Source organism: Bufo gargarizans, chromosome 7 (assembly GCF_014858855.1).
Source record: "Bufo gargarizans isolate SCDJY-AF-19 chromosome 7, ASM1485885v1, whole genome shotgun sequence".
In the NCBI taxonomy this organism is placed as follows: domain Eukaryota; kingdom Metazoa; phylum Chordata; class Amphibia; order Anura; family Bufonidae; genus Bufo; species Bufo gargarizans.
Window position 1 is genome coordinate 96,873,030 of NC_058086.1, and position 19,752 is coordinate 96,892,781.

Genomic DNA, 19,752 nt, shown 5'->3' on the forward strand with positions numbered 1-19,752 from the left:
CCCTGGCTCCGTCCGTATTAAGTGCAGGGAGCCGGTGGTCGTGTCCCCTCACTATTATAGGGTTTTCAGGTGTCACACAGTCTTAGGTACGTGGGCCTGCAATCGTCTACCATTGAGACCCTTGCATGTTCATAGCAGTCAGGGAAAGCTCTTAGGGGTCTTAAAGGGCTCACCTATATTCTCCTTAGTTTGGGATCTAGCCAGTCGGTCATTTATTTATAAGTTTCAGCTATCTGCAAATTCTTCTGTGACAACATGCCATAACCCCATGCTCCCCTGACTAAGCCAAACTAGCGGTAAAACATGTTGATAGGGGTTGCGCTTTTGATTTAGACTCTATTGCTAGTCAGGGACTGTACCTGTGAACGATAAACAGAGATAATATTTACAGATGGAAACGAGTGTTAATGAATCACAGGGAGAGCTCTAGCAGGCAGGGTGAACAAGCTGTGGATGTGTGTGTGTGTGTATATATATGTGCAGCCACGTGTCTGTCCTATATTGCCACTCATGTAGCGGTGTAACAAAATAGAACTTTGGAGACAGTGTACCTAGATGCATATGTTTCTAACCAAGTAACAAACCACCAAATAAAATATTGTTAGTAAGTTTTACAAACGGCAGCTGTGCCATAGAAGGCAGTGCTGTGATCAGAACCAAGACCTGCATGAGAAGTCATAGTGTAGCCTATGGTTGCTATACTAAATAGATAAGCTGAGTGATTTGTATGTTAGAGTATATAATTGTCCTATAGCACTAAGGGTACTTTCACAGTAGCGTTTTTCTTTTCCGGCATAGAGTTCCATAACAGGGACTCTATACCGGAAAAGAACTGATCAGTTTTATCCCCATGCATTCTGAATGGAGAGTAATCCGTTTCAGGATGCATCAGGATGTCTTCAGTTCAGTCATTTTGACTGATCAGGCAAAAGAGAAAACCGTAGCATGCTACGGTTTTATCTCAGACGAAAAAAAACTGAAGACTTGCCTGAATGCCGGATCCAGCTTTTTTTCCCCATAGAAATGTATTAGTGCCGGATCCGGCATTCAGAATAACGGAATGCCGGACCCGTTCTTCAGGTCTGTGGATGACACCGGAAAGACCGATCCAGCATTTCAATGCATTTTTTCGACTGATCAGGCATTTTTTAAGACTGATAAGGATCCTTATCAGTCTTACTTATGCCATAAGTTGGAACTGCTTGCCGGATCTCTCTGCCGCAAGTGTAAAAGTACCCTAAAGTGTACAGCTTAGCAATATCTCTGAGAATTAATAGGTTGCAAGCTAAACAAGACAAGACACAAAGACTATTAAGCCACCCAGGTGGCTTTATTTAAACAATCTAATTCTAAAGTGGTGAAAAGTCGACAATTACATGAGTGGAAGGAAACAGGCAAAAATAAACAAATATAAAATAAAAATCAGATACTATGAATGTGAGATAGCTTCTGGTGTGACACACACAGACCCCTCTCTCCGCGATAATTGCTGTCACTCTCCCGTGAAAGCAGTTTCACATGGCGCATATTGAATCCCTGACATTCAGCTGGTAATTTTAACCCTTTCACACATTTGGATGTAACTGTTAAAATGCCGGTTTCAGGCTGTGATCTCCACGTTCATTTATGTAATAAAAAAAATGAAATAAAGAAAATACAGATAATTGGTATCACCGCGTCCATAATGACCTCATCTATAAAAGTTTCATATTTCTAATCCCACGCGGTGAACACCGTAAAAAAAAAAAAGGTAGAAAAAAATGATGGAATTGTTGTTTTTGCCACCTCGCGTCCACATAAAAATAAATAATAAGTAATTAAAAAGACATATGTACCCCAAAATGATTTTAATAAAAACTACAGCCCGTCCCGCAAAAAACAAGCCCCCACAGAGCTACATTGGTGAAAAAATAAAAAAGTTATTGACTTTAGTATATATGCGATGCAAAATATAATTAATTTTTAACACACAAGTGATTTTATTGCTGAAAAAGTAGTAAAGTATGAAAAAAACTACATAAATTTGGTATCGCCAAAACCGTATAAACCCCCAGAATAAAACAATCATATAATATTTACCAAGAGAGGAGCCCCATAAAAAATGAAAATACAAAACACTGACAGAATTGAAATTTTTTCCCACTTCACATCCACAAAAAATGGTATAAAAAGTGATAAAAAAAAAACAAACTAATACCAATAATAAACTACAGCCTGCCGTGCAAAAAACAAATCCTCACACAGCTACATTGGTGAAAAAATCCAAATGTTATGGGCCCTAAACTAATTTCAATTACGGTACATGTTAGAAAATCCTGATGCAGCTCCTTCCCTTCTAAATGCTGCCGTTCCCCCAAACAGTGGTTTATGACCACGTATGAGGTGTTGCCGTATTCAGGAAAAAATGCAAAACAAATTGTTGGGTGCATTTTCTCATATTACACCTTGTAAAAATGAAAAATTGGGGCTAAAGCAGCTTTATATTGGAAATAAAAGTTAATTTTTCATTTTCACAGCCATCTGCTTCAAATTTCTATGAAACACTTTTTGGGTGAAAGCATTCACTTCACCACTAAATTTATTCCTTGGAAGGGTGGTTTCCAAAATGGAGTCACTTTTTGGAGTTTTCTTTTAAGGGTTACCTCAGGGTCTCCTCAAATGTGACATGTCGCCTGAAAACCATTCTAGTAAATTCTGCCCTCCGTTAACAATATGGCGCTTAGAGATGAGCGAATTTAAAAAAAATAGATTCAGCTGGTTCGCCAGATTTTTTGTAAAAAATTTGGTTTGATCCGATATTATTCGCGGCAAGTTGCGTTAAAAAACGGCTATTTCCTGGCTGCCGAGAGCCTTTATAGTGGTGTAGAACACTGTGCCTTGCAGTAACACGCATAGGGAGTCTGTTTTGGTAGTGAAATAATACTGCGAGTCAGTATGACATGCAGACATGGCATCGCTCTTAGAATCACTACACACTTCAATTATATGGGCAGTCACGGGGCCAAAACTGACCAAATAACTTATTTTACACTGTTGTCAGCTGATTCACATAGATGTCTACATAACCTGTTGTATTAAACGCTTATACAACTAGAGCCCCCCTCCCCCAACAGAGTGCAGAGGGTGTGAGCAGTAAGTTATTGTTAACGACACTGATTATTTTGCCCTTCCTCTGATCCGTCAGAACAATAACCCAAAAAAAATTGATCGTGTCTGTGGCGAAAGCCACTTCGCCACAGTGTTTTGGAGGGGGCTGTTTGCCCGCCTCCTGCCCCAGGATTATGGGCTCTCTCATCAGCCAGGCCTACTTAGTTCACAAAGGACTTGGACTAACTTGAACCCCTGGTCTAATGCGTGCCATTGTGGGATGTTAAATGTCTATGTGTATTGAAAAGGGTGGGACATTGTATACGTTGAGTAGTGAGGTCTGTTCCATTGTCTCTCTGTGTGTATTGGCGATGTCCTTTGTCCTGAGAGATAATTGAATTACTTCTTGGTTGTCTCCAGGACAGAGGATATTGTGTATTCGCCTGCCTGTGATGATTGCATCAACCCAGTGTGAGGTAATTCTATCACAGGCAGAGGGGAGGATTTTGTGTGGGAGTGTCTGAGTGTATTGTACGTGGTTATTGGCTGTTTTTACAAAACCCTGTGGGTGGTAACTTTGTTGGAAGATGTGTATAAAATGCTTGTGTGTTAAAATAAAGAGGCTGCTTTATACCTTCATGAAGTTTTGGCTCGTGTTTGGGGAATGGGATAACTATACTCATGGTTCCTGCTCTCTGGATGTAGGAGAGGTTCACCTACTGGAAGCTGAAGCCCGGTCTTGGGTCCAGCGTGGGTGGAGGACGGTGAGACCCCAACCAAGCTGCGGCGGTTCGTGGGGTCTGCAGTGCGTACGGTGTCAAGTGGAGTGCTTGGAGTCCTCGGAAAGCGCTAGGAGCATCTATCAACGGAGGTACTCAGTCGGGGTGCCTAGGAGATCCATTACAGTGTCTGTGGAGCATCCGCCTTTACTCGGTCAGCATTTGTATTGCTAATGCCCAAAAAAATAGGAGTGGATCCAAAACAGAGATGACTGAGTCAACCATTCAAGAACCGTTGGGTTGCTGGTCTAGACATGACCGCTAGCTGACACCGGAAGCTCAGGCCTCTCGCTGCAAATCCTGCTGCCACGCAACCCTTACACTGCTGCGACCTGTGCATGCACCCGAAACATTTATGCCTCTGCCACTCCCCAATTAAAAAGTAAATTAAAACACCCCAGAAAAGTCTGTAGTAATCTCACTTCATCACACAATAGCTAATAAGCCCCCCCATTAATAAACACAAAAAAGGGCTTTAGAACCTATCACTGCACCGCTGAACGGCAACTAGGCCCTTTTTTTCCACTTATACATGCCACAAAATGCTTTAGAACATTGAACTGCAAATAGATTTTTATTTTGCCACTAATACACAACAAAAAGGTCTTTAGAACATATTACTGCACCGCTGAACGGCAAATATATTTTTATTTTACCTCTATTACGCGACAAAATGGCTTTTAGAACATAACTACACTGCTGAACGGCAAATATATTTCACTTTTGCCACTAATACATGCCACAAAAGACTTTAGAACATATAACTGCTTTGCTGAAAGGCAAATTTTTCTTTTGCCACTAATACACGAGAAAAAGTGCTTTATTTTTGGCACTTCACCACACAACGGCTAATAAGCCCTTTTTTCCCACTAATACAAGCCAAAAATGCTTTAGAACATATACACGTGAAACTCGAAAAATTTGAATATTGTGCAAAGTTTACTTATTTCAGTAATGCAACTTAAAAGGTCAAACTAACATATGTGTGAGACTCATTACATGCAAAGCGAGATATTTCAAGCCTTTATTTATTATAATTTGTATGATTATGGCTTACAGCTTATGAAACCCCAAAGTCACAATTTTGAGGTACCCTGTTCAACATAAATGCTGTGCAATGATTCCTCACTATCCTTTCCCTACACCTTGAATAATCTTTCCCTACACTTGTGAATGTTATTTTTTTTAGCACTGTTTTTTTTAGGCTGGCTGGCTGCTGATTGGCTGCATGCATAGCATTATGGGTGATCCCGTCTTCACAGAGTTCCTTGCTTCATGTCCTCACATGTGCAGAAGCCATTTTATGAAAAAATGTGATTCGTTCCCACGAAGCGTGAGGAAATTTGAATTCAGTGCAATTCAAATGTTTCCTGAAATTCGGATAGAATTCCACTACGTCAACTTTAATACGCTTATCTCTAATGGTGATTGTTTCCTTCTCCTTCATACAGCAGTTTACGACCACATATGGGGGGTTTCTGTAAACTGCAGAATCAGGGTAATAAATATTGAGGTTTCTTTGGCTGTTAAGCCTTCATGTGTTCCAGAAAAATTTGATTTAAATGGATAATCTGCCCCAGAAAAAGAACTGATTTTTACATTTCCCCTCCATTTTGCTTTAATTCTTGTGGAACACCTACAGTGTTAATAATGTTTGTAAAATCAGTTTTGGATAACTTGAGGGGTATAGTTTCTAAAATCGGATCTTTTATGGGTGGTTTCTACTATGTTAGCCCCACAAAGTGACTTTTGATGCAGACATACAGTATGGAGAATGTAAAGTAATAACTATTTTATGAAGTATTAAAAGCAAAGAAATTCTAATTTTGAAAATAGCATTTTTTTTTTAAATTTTTGACTTTTTTATGCATAAAGGTAAAACGTATTAACTCAAATTCACCACTATCATGAAGTATGATATGTCACGAGAAAATGGCTTGGATAATTAAGTGTTCCAAAATTATTACCACATATAGTGACACATGTCAGATTTAAAAAATGGGGCAACAGCATTTGGTCTAAACAGGCTGTCGCTTCAAGGGGTTAATTTTTTCATTTTCATTTTTGGGGACTTTGCTTTATTTTTTGCAGTTGAAGTTAGTTTAAAACATACCTGAGTTTTCAGCAAAAAATGAATAAATAAATTGCATATTAGGCACTATAGCATATTAGAATTGGGCTTCTGTGTACAATCATTTGAGATGAGCGAATTTCCGCTTATGAAATTAGTTTGCGATTCGTTTACTGGGAAAAGCAGATTTGCGTTATGGATTCCGTTACCACGGACCATAACACAATTCTATGACAGAATGCATAACGGAATGCTTTTAGAGGCATAGCGTTATTCATTCCATCATAATAGAAGTCTATAGGCTGCATAACGGATCTGTCCTGTTTCTGTTATGCAGGGGAGCTGTCCCCTGCATAACTGAAACGGGACGGATCCATTATGCAACCCACAGACTTCTATTATGACGGAATGAATGTAGGAGCCTCCTGTTGTCTTCCTCTCAGCTGTCTTAGGAGTCTCTGTTACTAGGGGCAGAGCTTGCCTGACAACAGTCAGTGGACTGCAAGGTGGAAGTGAGACCCCTAGTGGCCATGATGTTACAGCTTTATTCCGTTGGATGCAGGCATATTTTTTAAATGTGATTATGAAATTTGCTAGTTACACCATTCTCTATTTAAATGAAATGAAAGTAAAGAGACTTTAACTTCTTTAGATCTTCTTTTGTAATTTTCCAGTAGTGTCATTAACAATTAAAGTAAGAAGAATGAGGGCCCTGCATGCAAGATAATACAAGCTATGAATATTATGAAATTATCTAACAGTTTTGGGAATGGGGTACATTCATACAACCATATGTATTGTCCACAAATCTTGGATCTGTGAAAAACACATGATGTTGGTGTTGCAACGGTTTTGCGTCTTTTTTGGACCCTTTAATTTCAATTAGTCCATTGTCAGCATTGGAAACGAGCAAAGTTTAGACAAATTTGATTCGGATGATTTGCCGAACTTCTGTAACTTTTGTACTCCGGTGTGACCAAAAAGTGTCATTGTGGAGTTGCGGGACAGGTTATGGGTGTCTCCATTGATGCACCTCTTTGCGAACCGACGCGGGGATGCGTTCGCATGTGCGCCGGAGGGGAAGACTGCATGGCTTTCCGGGACAGTTTGGCCGGAATAGTGGCAGTGTGCTGCAGCCAAGCTCGTCTCCGGTGCCTATTGTGGATTCCATTCCGGTGTCCATGTCGATGCACTCTCGTAGAGCCTGTCGTACATCCGCGTGTATGTTCAAAGACGGGTTCGCAAGTTGAAACGCGGTCGCACGTATGCACTTCGCCGACCAGCGATTGGAATAGCACCTGGCCGCAAGTTTGAAGTAGATTAGGGGGCCGGCATTGGTCTAATTGACTAATGACCGACCAAAGCCTTGTACACAGGTGTAGGGCAGGATCATGTCCTATGGGGAGTGGACACTTGGCACCCTGGGATTTGTTTGCAGGCACATAAAAGGTAGCCTCCCAAGTCGGTCAGTGCCCACTGTTATGTCACGGATGAGGATGGGGAAAACCCTCAACCATGCAATGCCAATAGGATAAGGGTAGCTGCTAGGCCAGGACGACAGGATCAGGGAGCAGGTCACCTCCTAGCGCGTCCCTAATTCTGACCCTGACTCCTAACCGTATGAGCCAACCCAGATGGTAGGATGGCTCATACTCCGGAACCTAGGGTCCCTACTAGCCCTCAGGAAATCCCTGGACTAGGAGCAGGGTAAAATGACCTGTTCTCCTAGACACGGACGAACAGGAGTCTTACTGGCCAAGGAGCAAGGAGAGGGGAAACATATACAGCATATGGATATGGCAGGTGAGTTAAAGCCGTACCACACCTACCTGCCACAGACACGCTGACTGGAACCTGTGCACAACCACTGATGTCCACACAAACACTAAGGACACAGCACACACCACAAATAACACAGGTACCCAGGACATCCATAGCTGCAAACAACATTGAGAGCATAAAAACTTCTTCTTAACATCATACATATATTTTATGACCACAAGGGTGGCCCTCACTGGATAGATGGCATATAAGACCAGGAGGATGACTCCAGCATAGAGCATGGCTGGAGTACCCCTCAGCTACAGGCATCCAGCAGGAGCTAAATAGCCCAAGCAACCACACCCACCCACACATACTAGGAAAGGAGTTAACCCTTGCAACACCAGACAAGGTAAGTGTCACTTAAAGGGGAATACACACTCAACTAAATCCTGTGCACACTAACATAGCAAGTGAATACATACAAACACACGTTGCCAGATGCAACCGCATGCCTTGACAGCAAGCAGCCCAGCAACCAGCTCAGGCTGCTACACTGCCAACAACATCATGTTGCCAGCGGTAACCACATGTGAGACAACATACTAACTGCCCTCACCTGCGGTAGACAACAAGCAGACCGCTTACAGCTGCATGCGACCCAAAGAGTCACGACCAATACCATAGTCGTGACATGTTATCCTTCCTTATCCAGGTGCAGGTCAGTACTGCTAGCTACTGACTGAAGGTTACTGGGACTCCATCCGTTCCAGTGGGGCCCAGGACCAGGGACTTTCCGTGACGAATCCGTTTACCTGGCAAGTGGCACACAGAGACTTATGCACGGATCAGGACTACTCCTGGCTTTCCTTCGTTTTTTGTTTGCCTGATATTTGCCCAGTGAAGCTTACCTGGACTTTGTTTATTTTGTTAATAAACCCCTTTGACTTAATCCTCACTGGTCTGTTTAATTGGTGCCTTGCATTACAACTTTGTTAAGAAATTTGATGCGTTCCAAAATAATTAGTCACGAATCGCAAGATGTCTGGTATAACCAGGCCTCTCTGCCTAATCATATTCTTTCCACTGGGTGGCCAAATCTCGGTGTGAAGGCTTGGAACTTAAACTAAAGGGAGATTATAGGGGGAATGTGTATTGCCATGTGCATTACATTCTAGTGCACCCATATTCATAGCTAATCCTTTCTTTATATACTGTGCAGTCAGTATTACAGGCAGTTGTAATTTATCACCGTCTACATCACTGTGCAGGGCACCACGATTTATAGCTAATCCCTCCTTCTGTTTAATTACTGTGGTACAGTATTACAGGTCAGTAAAAGTGTCAGGTCTAATTTATCACCATAGACTTAACTGTGCAGTTCACCAAGATTCAAGTTGTCAGTTGCAGTAACAGTGTGCACCAAGATTCATAGATAATCCCTTCTGTTAAACAAAAAGAAAAGCATACAGCACCCTTCAGTAAAGCAAAAATAAAAATTGTGCGTGTCTCTTCAAGAGCTGTGTCTAAATGGCTCCTTAGTAGAACAAAATAAAGAAATAAAGGCTGCGCCGATAAAGTAGTGGAAAAAAAAAAATGTTTTTTGATGTATGTTGTGGCAGTCCAAACACATGCTTTTTAATTCCTTTTGTTAGCTGTCGAATCACTGTGCGTTAGTATTAGAGGTCATTGTTAGCGTCTGGTCAAATTTATCGCGGTGGACTTAACCGTGCAGTGTTCCAAGATTCAAGTAGTTGCACCATGATAGAGTGGAGTCCGTGGCAGTAACCATGAAAAAAAACTAACCCCTTGACATAGTGGCCATAGCAGCAGTGGCAGTAACCATGACAATAGTGGCTGTATGACTGAGTGTGGACTGTGGCAGCGGCTATAGTGGCCCCATCGCAAAGTGGGGATGTTGGCAGAAGCTGTAGTGGACCCATGACAGAATGGTGATTGTGGCGGCAGCAGCAGTAGTGGCCTCATGACAGAGTGGGTATGGTGGCAGCAGTAGTGGCCCAGTGACAGATGGTGGCAGCAGTGGCCCCATGACACAGTGGTGGCAGCAGCAGTGGCCATAGTGGCCCCATGACAGAGTGGGGATGGTGCAACTACTTGCACCATCCCCACTCTGTCATGGGGCCACTATGGCCACTGCTGCTGCCACCACGGTCCCCACTGTGTCATGGGGCCACTGCTGCCACCATCTGTCACTGGGCCACTACTGCTGCCACCATACCCACTCTGTCATGAGGCCACTACTGCTGCTGCCGCAGTAGTGGCCCCATGACAAAATTAGGACAGTGGCAGCAGCAGTAGTAGCTCTATGACAGAGTGGGGATGGCAGCAGTAGTGGCCCAATGACCAAGTGAGGACAGTGGAAGCAGCAGTAGTGGCCCCATGACAGAGTGGGTATGGTGGTGGCAGTAGTGGCCCCCTGACAGTGTGGGGACAGTAGTGGCCCCATGACATAGTGGGGAGGGGGGGCAACAACAGTGGCAGTAATAGTGCACTAGCATCACTGTTTATTTTTCCATTCTTCTGAGCCGTCAGAAGAGAAAACTAAAAACAAAACTAAAAAAAACAAAAAAATTGGTCAGTGTTTGGTCTGTGTTTTGCATCAGTATGTGTGAGCCAAATATATGGAATTATTTGCATCTCATCAGTGTTTTGGACTACTTCTGCTTTTGGCTTAACAATTCTGATCAAATACTGATGCCAAACACGGACAGTCTGAAGGAGGCCTTATGCTCAATTTGTATCCGTTTTGGCCACGTCTGAAATAATTTTTATGAACAAGGGAAAAAAATCTTGCATGCAGGACTTTAATGGCCTCTTTCAGATGGTCAGTCTTTGGTCAGTGTTTTGCATCAGTATGTGTAAGCCAAAAACAGGAGTGGGTCCAAAACAGAGATAAAATGTAATGGAACTATTTGCATCTCATATGTGTTTTGGACCCATTCCTGCTTTGGCTTACAAATTCTGATCAAATACGGACTGTGTGAAAGAGGCAACAAAGATGCTCAAAATACAAGATATTTTTTTCTGTTTTTCTGATGGTTTAGAACAAGGGAAAAAATGTCAACACAGATACAGGGATAATAGTGGCCCCATAGCAGAGTGGGTATGGGGGCCAACAGCAGTGGCAGTAACAGGGACAATAGTGGTCCCATGAGAGGGTGGGGAGGGGGGAAACAGCAGTGACACACAGCACAAGATGGTTCAGATCACAGTAGTAGCAGAAACCAACAGGAGTGTAATAGCAAGGCCCAGTGGCATGCATATCCTTATTTTTTTTAAATGTAACCTGTACATACAGTATTTCAATTCAAGTTTGCATGCCCAGTAGTCCAGGGGATCTTGGATCATGGGTGACGGTGCAGTCCAAGTATGCTACCACCTGCTGATGGCTAGCAGTACTGACCTGCACCTGGATCAGGAAGGATAACAGTGGGCACTGACCGACTTGGGAGGCCACCTTTTATGTGCCTGCTAACAAATCCCAGGTCTTTCTGCTTCAGTAGGTGGCTGGATAAAACTACTCATCATAGGCTCTAGACTAAAGTTGGCTCTAGACATCATAGGCTCTAGACTAAATATGGATACTGCTACTGCCTCCCCCCTCCCTACCCCCCAGTCATGGCAATGGAGTATGAGCGTAGAGGGTCCTCTCGGTTAGACCTTCATAAAGACGGGCGATGGCAGCAACCAGCTGACTACACAGCATCCCTCTCAGATTATCTAGAAAAAAAAGGAATCCTGACAATGTGACTCTCAGTAGGCATACAGGAAAGAATGCATCTGGCCACTTGCGCATAGGACTCTGGGGGGGCCTCCCTGCCTCCATCTCTCTTGCATACTGCCATGGTCTGTCGGGATCACCTGCATTGTCTTTGTCACCGCCCTCCAGCTCCTTCTGTTCCTCTCCTGTCACTTGGGCAGATAAACCACCTTGTTGTGTATATAATTCCTGGGTGTTTATTTAGTCTCACTGTGCTCTCCCTAGTCTCAAAATACTCTCCTTATGATCTTCCTTTGCCAGTATTATTATTTTTTAACTGTTTTCTGCAACACTGTCCCTAGCGCATAAGCACTTGTCACATCCAGTGTTCCCTCTAAGCTGCGTGGGTGGGCGGCCGCGCAGCAATTATTGTGGCCCCGCTCACAATTTTATAATGCCCGCTCACTCAGCCTAGTTCGCTAACGCTGCTGGCAAAATGCCAGCACTTGTCGTCACTCGTCAGACTTATGTGCGTGACGGTGCCGACGTCCTCCTCATAGTCTTGTGCGGCTCAGCACAGCGGGGCGCCGCCTACATAACGTCAGTCGTCACTGTGTTCCTTCTGCACCGCACAGACGTCACACACAGACCGCAGCACTGTTCGCGCACTTATTGGCGCTGCAAGATTTGCGGGAGAAGGAAGGGAACTCTGAGGAGCGTGGGCACAGAGTTCGCTGAGGTAGTGGTTTTGGATTAAGTGGTAGCCTAGGCATCTTTACGTCTCAGCCGTGTCTGGTCTGAAAGAAATTGAAAGACTGTGCTGGGCTGGCAGCGCTGCTGTTGCTGTGGGCTGTGGCAGGGCCGGGGGTGAAAAGGGGAGAAAAAAAGTTATAAAAAATCTGATAAATACCAGTGTGAATAAAGGACTGTTAAAAGGGGTTAATAACTACTGAAGGCCCTTCACAGTAGTTATTAACCCCTTTCAGCAGTCCCCCAGTCACAGTATTTATTAACCACTTCAGCAGTCCCCCATTCACAGTATTTATTAACCACTTCAGCAGTCCCCCATTCACAGTATTTATTAACCACTTCAGCAGTCCCCCATTCACAGTATTTATTAACCACTTCAGCAGTCCCCCATTCACAGTATTTATTAATACTTACTGTGACTGGGGGACTGCTTAAAGGGGTTAATAACTACTGTGAAGGGTCTTCAGTAGTTATTAACCCCTTTTAACAGTCCTTCATTCACACTGGTATTTATCAGACTTTTTTATAACGTATTTTTCTCCCCTTTTCACACCGGCCCTGCCACAGCCCAGAGCAACAGCAGCGCTGCCAGCCCAGCACAGTCTTTCTTTTTTTCCACTTTAGGTGTTTAGGTGTTAGAGCAATCTAATTAAAGTTCTATTTTAACACCTAAAGAGAAAGAAAAAAAAGAAAAACCTACTGTTTCTCTAGATGACCTTATGTTGATAGTAGTGTTAATAGAGTCTCAATGATTTGTAAAAATAGTGTAGCTGCTTTTATAGACCCTTGAGACTCTATTACCACTACTATCAACATAAGGTCATCTAGAGAAACAGCAGCTTTTTTAAATTATTTTTAAATCAAATGAAAGTTATGTTTTAACAGAAACTGGGTTTTGTTTAGCCTCTTGGTTATTCGTTTTTCTATGTAAGTTCTCTGGATCAAAGATTTTTTTTCCCTGTATGGTTTTTATATGGAGACCAATGTCCAGTGATCACAGAGAGGACTATACTGTATATCATGGATGTCAAACTCATGGCCCTCCAGATGTTGCAAAACTACAACTCCCATCATTCCCTGATAGCTGTAGTATGCCCAGGCATGATGGGAGTTGTAGTTTTGCAACAGCTGGAGGGCCACGAGTTTGACATCCCTGCTGTATATTGTACGGGATGGTGCAGGGGTTATACTGTTTTGTATGGGATGGCGCAGAGGTTTGTATGCTCTTTGAAATGACAATTATCTTTTTCCTATCGCCCACCTTTGATTGCGCTGTGCCCAGCTCTGAGCCGACCCCGCTCAGCAGCTGCCAAGGCTTAGAGGGAACACTGGTCACATCTCTCCCTAAGGTCAGCTCACAGTGAAATGGCGGAGACCGCGCAGAGTGAGGCTTTTTATAGGTCAGTGACATCGCAGGGGATACATATATAAAGGTTTCAGTTGTCTTGTATGACTCGTAATAATTTATATGTTAATAACTTGGACAAATTCTGTTTCTTCCTAGAGCATTCTGCTTTCTGAAGGCAATAAAAGATTGGAGCGACTTAGAAATGAAAAATGCGTTTTAGAGACATTTTTTTGTATAACTACAAAGAAAAGAAAAGAACAGACAATTTCATTAGAGGTGAGTCTTATTTCTCCCAATGTGTAACTGGGGGGAAACCAACACTGCTTTGCAATGTATTTAACCCCTTAATAACCAGTCTGTTTTTGACCTAGGCTACTTTAACACTTGCGTTTTGGGCGGACCCGTCATGGATCTGCAAAAACGGATCTGTTACAATAATACAACCGCATGCATCCGTCATGAACGGATCAGTTTGTATTATCTGTAACATAGCCAAGACAGATCCATCATGAACTCCATTGAAAGTCAATGGGAGACTGATCCTTTTTCTATTGTGCCAGATTGTGTCAAAGAAAACTGATCCGTCCCCATTTGGCTCGGTTTCGTCAAGTGGACAGCAAAACGCTGGAGACAGCGTTTTGGTGTCCACCTCCAGAGCGGAATGGAGACAGAACAGAGCCAAACTGATGCATTCTGAGCAGATCCTTTTCCATTCAGAATGCATTAGGGCAAAACTGATCCATTTTGGACCGCTTGTGAGACCCCATGAAGGATCTCACAAACTGAAAGCCAAAACGCGAGTGTGAAAGTAGCCTTACTGACCAAGCATTTGTGTTTTTTGTTTTTTTTTCATCGTCTCGTTCCAAAAGGTATAACTTTTTTATTGTTCCATCTATGTAGCCATTTGAGGGCTTGTTTTTTGCCAGACAAGTTGTAGTTTTTAATGGCGCGATTGAGGTGTACACATAACTTACTGATTAACTTTTATTAACTCTTTCTTGGATGGATTTTTTATGTTATAAATTTTGCATAGCATTATTCCACAAATAGTGATACCTTATGAAATAGTAATAGTAATATTCACCATACTTCTTCTTTAGGTTGGAATCATTTCAAAAATGTCATTTTTTATTTTATTTTTTGGGGCATTAGAAGGCTTAGAACAGAGTTTCTCAACTATGGTCCTCGGGACCCACCTACCAGTTATGTTTAGGATTTTCTTAGTATTGAGCAGGTGATATAATTAGTGTCCATGCATCAGGACTAACCACATGCATTCATTCTGTGGGATATTCTCAAATCCTGACCGGTAGGTGGGTCCCGAGGACCAGAGTCAAGAAACCCTGTCTTAGGATTTTATTAGGATTTTTTTTCAATTTTAAAGAAAGTTTCCAAAACTGACTTTAAGGACCAATTAAGTTATGAAGTCACTTTGTGGGGTTTTTACATGACAGAAACCACCCCAAAATTACCTAATTTTACCGGATAGGTTTGAGAAGATTTGGGGACTCTGGTTTACTGCCAGCTTGAAGTCAGGATCGTCCATAGCAAGACTCGAGTGTCTGTGTGGGTCACTGCCCATGTGAGTGTTTTGTGTGAATGTTGGACATTCGCAGATGAAGACCATTTGTATGCAGGAATGTTAGGGTTATGGGATGAAATTGATCCGAAATGATATGTCACTGCTACGTAACCCTTTCTCTGTTATTTGTAAATACATTTTTGTAAATTTTATTGCTGTAACCTTCAAAAATAAAGTCTATAAAAAAAATTACCCCATTTTAGAAAACTACACACCTCAAGTTATTCAAAAATGATTTTAAAAACTTAGTTAATCCATTGAATAATTTACAGGAATTAAAGAAAAAAGTGGAGCAAAATGTAAAATATGATCAAATAACACCCGTATTATCCCACACCAACTTTTTTAACTTGTGTAACCAGTATTTTTTGTTGGGAAAGGTGGCAAACCTAACAGCAAACCCGCTCGGGACGTCCATAGGCCCACTCACTTCAGCAAGCTAAGCCTCATCAGGACTCGCTTCATAAAAAATTATTTTTTTATCTCGATATTCTGCCCCTCACAACTTTTTTTATAGTTACGTCTACAGAGATGTGTAGGGGCTCATTTTTTGCAGGACCACCTGTCGCTTTGACAATACCATTTTGAGTTGTGTATGACTTGATCACTTTTTATTCAGTTTTCTTGATAGATAAAGTGATGAAAAAAACACAAATTGGCCTTTTTTTTATTGTTTATTCTGTTACGCCATTCACCATATGGGCTAACTTTTTTTAAATATTTTAATAGTATGGGCGTTTTCGCATGCGGCAATGGCCATGATGCAATTTATTTATTTATTGTTTCTTTTTATCTTGGGGAATGGGGGTGATTTAAATTTTTATCTCCACTGGGGGAAAACGCGCCTGAAGAGTAATCCCGCACTTCTGGTTTTTAACACTCTCAGATGCCGTGAGTGAGGGGAACGCATTGCTGTTAGGGTAGGGGTCATGCAGCGTATTCTGGGGCCATGAGGGTGAAGAACTGTGTGAGGAGCTTTATGGGGTGTAAATCTGGAATCAATAGAATGTAACTGTGTTGTTAGTACACAAGATTTGGGGCCCCACTTTTGATTTTGTTCAGGGCCACATTTTGTCTAAAACCAGCCCTGCTAAGAAGGCAATGAATGCCATATGGTTATTGGAGGGCAGATGTTGCTGAAATTGTTATTCACAAGACCCTGAGGTACCCCTACAATGGAACCACCCAGAAGTGACCCAATTTTGGAAACTTCACCCCTCAAGGAATTTTAGGGGTGTAGTGAGTGCTATGACCCCACAGAAGGAGTTTCATAGAAATTATAACACTTGGCTGTGAAATTGAAAAATGTAATTTTTTTTAAAGATTATTATTTTTTTTTTTAAAGAGGACCTTTCATTACTATAAAAAAAAATCTAAACTAAGCATAAAGATATGGAGAGTGGCACCCATGGATCTCCCTGCACTTATCCTATTATCCCAGGGCGCCGCTCCGTTCTCCTGGTATAGGCTCTAGTATCTTCCGATTTTTGGCTCAACTGGGAGGAGCCTGCCGACATCTCCTTCTCCCGGGCTGGGATTGGCCAGCTCTACAGCCTGGGAGAAGGAGACGTCGGCAGGCTCCTCCCAGTTGAGCCGAAAATCTGAAGATACCGGAGCCTATACCAGGAGAACGGCACTGCGCCCAGGGATAATAGTAAGTGCAGGGAGATCCCTGGGCGCCGCTCTCCATGTCTGTATGCTTAGTTTAGATTTTTTATTGCAATAAAAGGTCCACTTTAAGCCCAATAGTTTCACTTTCACAAGGGGTAACAGGAGAAAATGCAACCCACATGTTACCCATTTTCACCTGAATATGGCAACACCCCATATGCGATTATAAACCAATGGGCTCATGGCAGGTTTCAGAAGGGAAGGAACACAAAGTGGCTTTTTCTGGGCTATAACGCTTTTGAAGACAACCTGAGGTACCCCTATAGAGGAAACCCCCAACTTTTCAAGGGGTGTAGTGAGCACTTTGACCCAAAAAGCCTTTCATAGAATTTGGAAACACGTGGCCACTTTACAAGGGGTAACAGGAGAAAATGCGCCCCACTATTTGTTACCAATTTTCTCCTGAATATGGCGACACCCCATATGTGCTTGTATCCTGCTGTTTGGGCACATAGAAGGGAAGGAGTGCCATTTTGAGTGAGATTTTGAGAGAGTGGTTTTTGGGTGCTAAGGGAAAGGACTTGATGACCTCTGGATAGGTCATCAGTATCGATACCCCCGGGACCCTCACCGATAAGCTGTTTGAGAAGGCACTGTCACTTAAATATAAAAAAAAAGTTATGGTGCCAGGTTTCTCATTAGCTCAAGTCAAAATAATGGAGTGAAAAAGGTGAAAAAGTTTGCACAATCGCTAAAACTGCGCAAAAATTTGCGACGTTTATTGGCTCTGCACTCTGCTCGCCAGTTTTCTGAAAGTGCGCGTGTTTTCTTATGTAAATGAATCTCTAGACAGATTTACTATTTGAACAATTTAAAAAGTCACAAAAAATTGCGCAATTTCACTCCACTGAGGACCATGCTTATCTTATGCAACCTTTTTAATAGAACATGCAACTTTTTCGTAAAGACGTGTAACTTTTGTAAAACCGCTTACTGAAGGATAAACTGCTACCGTCAAACCACATTTATGGGGGTTTCTGCTAGGATTCTGATCAATGGGGAGATTTCTGAATCAATTAATGTTACAAGAGGAGCTAGACAAGGATGTCCACGCTCACCTTTACTATTTGCTATATCCCTTGAACCATTAGCATATAAAATTAGACCGGATAATCGGATTCAGGTATGATGGAGTACAGGAGAATAAGCTTCATGCGGATGACTTAAAGTAATTTATTGGATCACATGATTTCTTTGACAAGGGTATTTGATGTATTTACAGAATATGGAAAGCTGTAACATTTATACATAAATTGGAACAAGTCTGCCTGTATTCCACTGAATGACACGGGACAGTTTAAACGAGGTGCATTAGAAGTTATCAAAAAAGACAATTCCATGAAATATCTGGGCATTAATATCTTCAATCCCCATTGGGCTATATTAAATTAAATGTTATACCATTAATTGGAAGGCTAAAAGGGAAACTAAAGGTGTGGAAGAAGCTATCCTTATCAATTGCAGGTAGTCTTGCACTTATAAAAATGTGTTTATTGCCAATAGTAAACTACATATTATGGAATTCCCCAATAGAGATTCCAAATAGAATAATAAAGATAATTGAGAGCCGATTGCAGTAACTAATTTGGAGGGGAAGGCAACCTCGTACGAAGTTGCATTTTTCCCAATACACCGAGGGGGAGGATGGACTGTTGCGTCCTGAAATCAGTTATATTATTGGGCAGGCCAGATAAGATAAATTGGTGAATTTCACCCGAAAATGTAAATGACAAATAAGTGAAATATAAAATAAAGCATGTACAAAAAATAAATAAATTGATTTATGAGGTGGAGTTCCATGGAGTTTGAGGAGGCGGTGGACGTAGTGGAGTAGGTGGAAGCGGCGGTGGAGGAGGACGAGATAGCCAATTGAGGTACACTCCAAAAGAGTGTGAAATGTCCAAAATACAAACATGAGCAATTGCGCTGCATTATAGCAATGGCTGGTTAGAGGGTGGCAGACCAGATTTCTCCATTCGCATCAATCGATGTGGATGAATAAATCATTGCCGGGATTTTTTATTATATATTATATATATATATATATATATATATATATACATACATAGTGCTTGCCAAAGCATAGGAACGCCACCTCCTCCTCAGCTCGTATGCCTCTGCAAACGTATCTGTCACTGCAGAGGAGAAAATCCTGTCTTGCAGCGCCGCATACACCGACTTGCGTGTAATCTGACAGCAGCGCAATGCTTCTGTCAGAATGCACATCGGTGCTGCAGCTAGTAGATCGGTTGGTCCACCTGGAAGGTAAAAGACAAAAAAAAAAAAAGAAAAAACCAGGCCACAACGCAATAATTTTATTAACTTTGGAACAGAACATGTAACTTTAAAGTTTTAATTTTGGAAACTTGGACTGGGCATAATAGCTTCCCGGGTTGGAGGTTATAAATTGTGTGGCATACCGGTTTGTTTCGGCCACGACTATGTCCAAGAGCTCCGCAGTCAAGAACAGCTCAAAAAATCCCAGGGCCGAACTGATCTGAGCTGTCTCAACCCGAACTCCAGACTGGGCGGTGAAAGGGGGAACTACAGGTGCGGCTTAGGTTGGGGACTGCCAATCAGGATTTGCCAGCACCTCAGAGATTCTAGGGGGTCTACGGGCCTGTCTGTGCGGTGGCTGCGACGGGGTAACTACTGCACGTGCCACCGTACCAGCTTCAACTGCCCTTCTGGTGCTCGCCACTTCACCAGGTTGTACGGCAGTGCTGGTACTAGGTCCAGGGAGGGCTGCGCTGCTGGTGTATGCCTTACCACGTAATCCGACAGCGCCAGCCCCACTCTGCTGCCCTTGAAGCGGATCCTGCGCAACCTGTGGTCTAGCGACACGGGGCCGGGTACGCCTGGTGCTATCAGGGATCTCAATCTCCTCGTCCGAACTTTGAATCAGACTGCCACTGCTTTCTACAGGTTCATATTCTGACCCGCTAGATTCGTCAGATGAGGGTTCCCATTCCTCATCCAACT

General features: G+C 42.5%; 1 protein-coding gene across 4 annotated transcripts in view; it reads left to right on the plus strand.

The window, feature by feature from the left end:
• Positions 1–19,752, plus strand: part of C7H1orf112 (chromosome 7 C1orf112 homolog) — a 674,745-nt gene that overhangs the window by 641,652 nt on the left and 13,341 nt on the right. For 3 of the 4 annotated variants that reach the window (XM_044302156.1, XM_044302158.1, XM_044302157.1), the window contains one exon: positions 13,674–13,793. In XM_044302156.1, coding sequence (XP_044158091.1) covers positions 13,674–13,793 — 120 coding nt within the window. Of the gene's footprint in view, positions 1–13,673; positions 13,794–19,752 lie in introns of those variants that run through there. The other variant, XR_006390915.1, reaches the window with a different exon arrangement.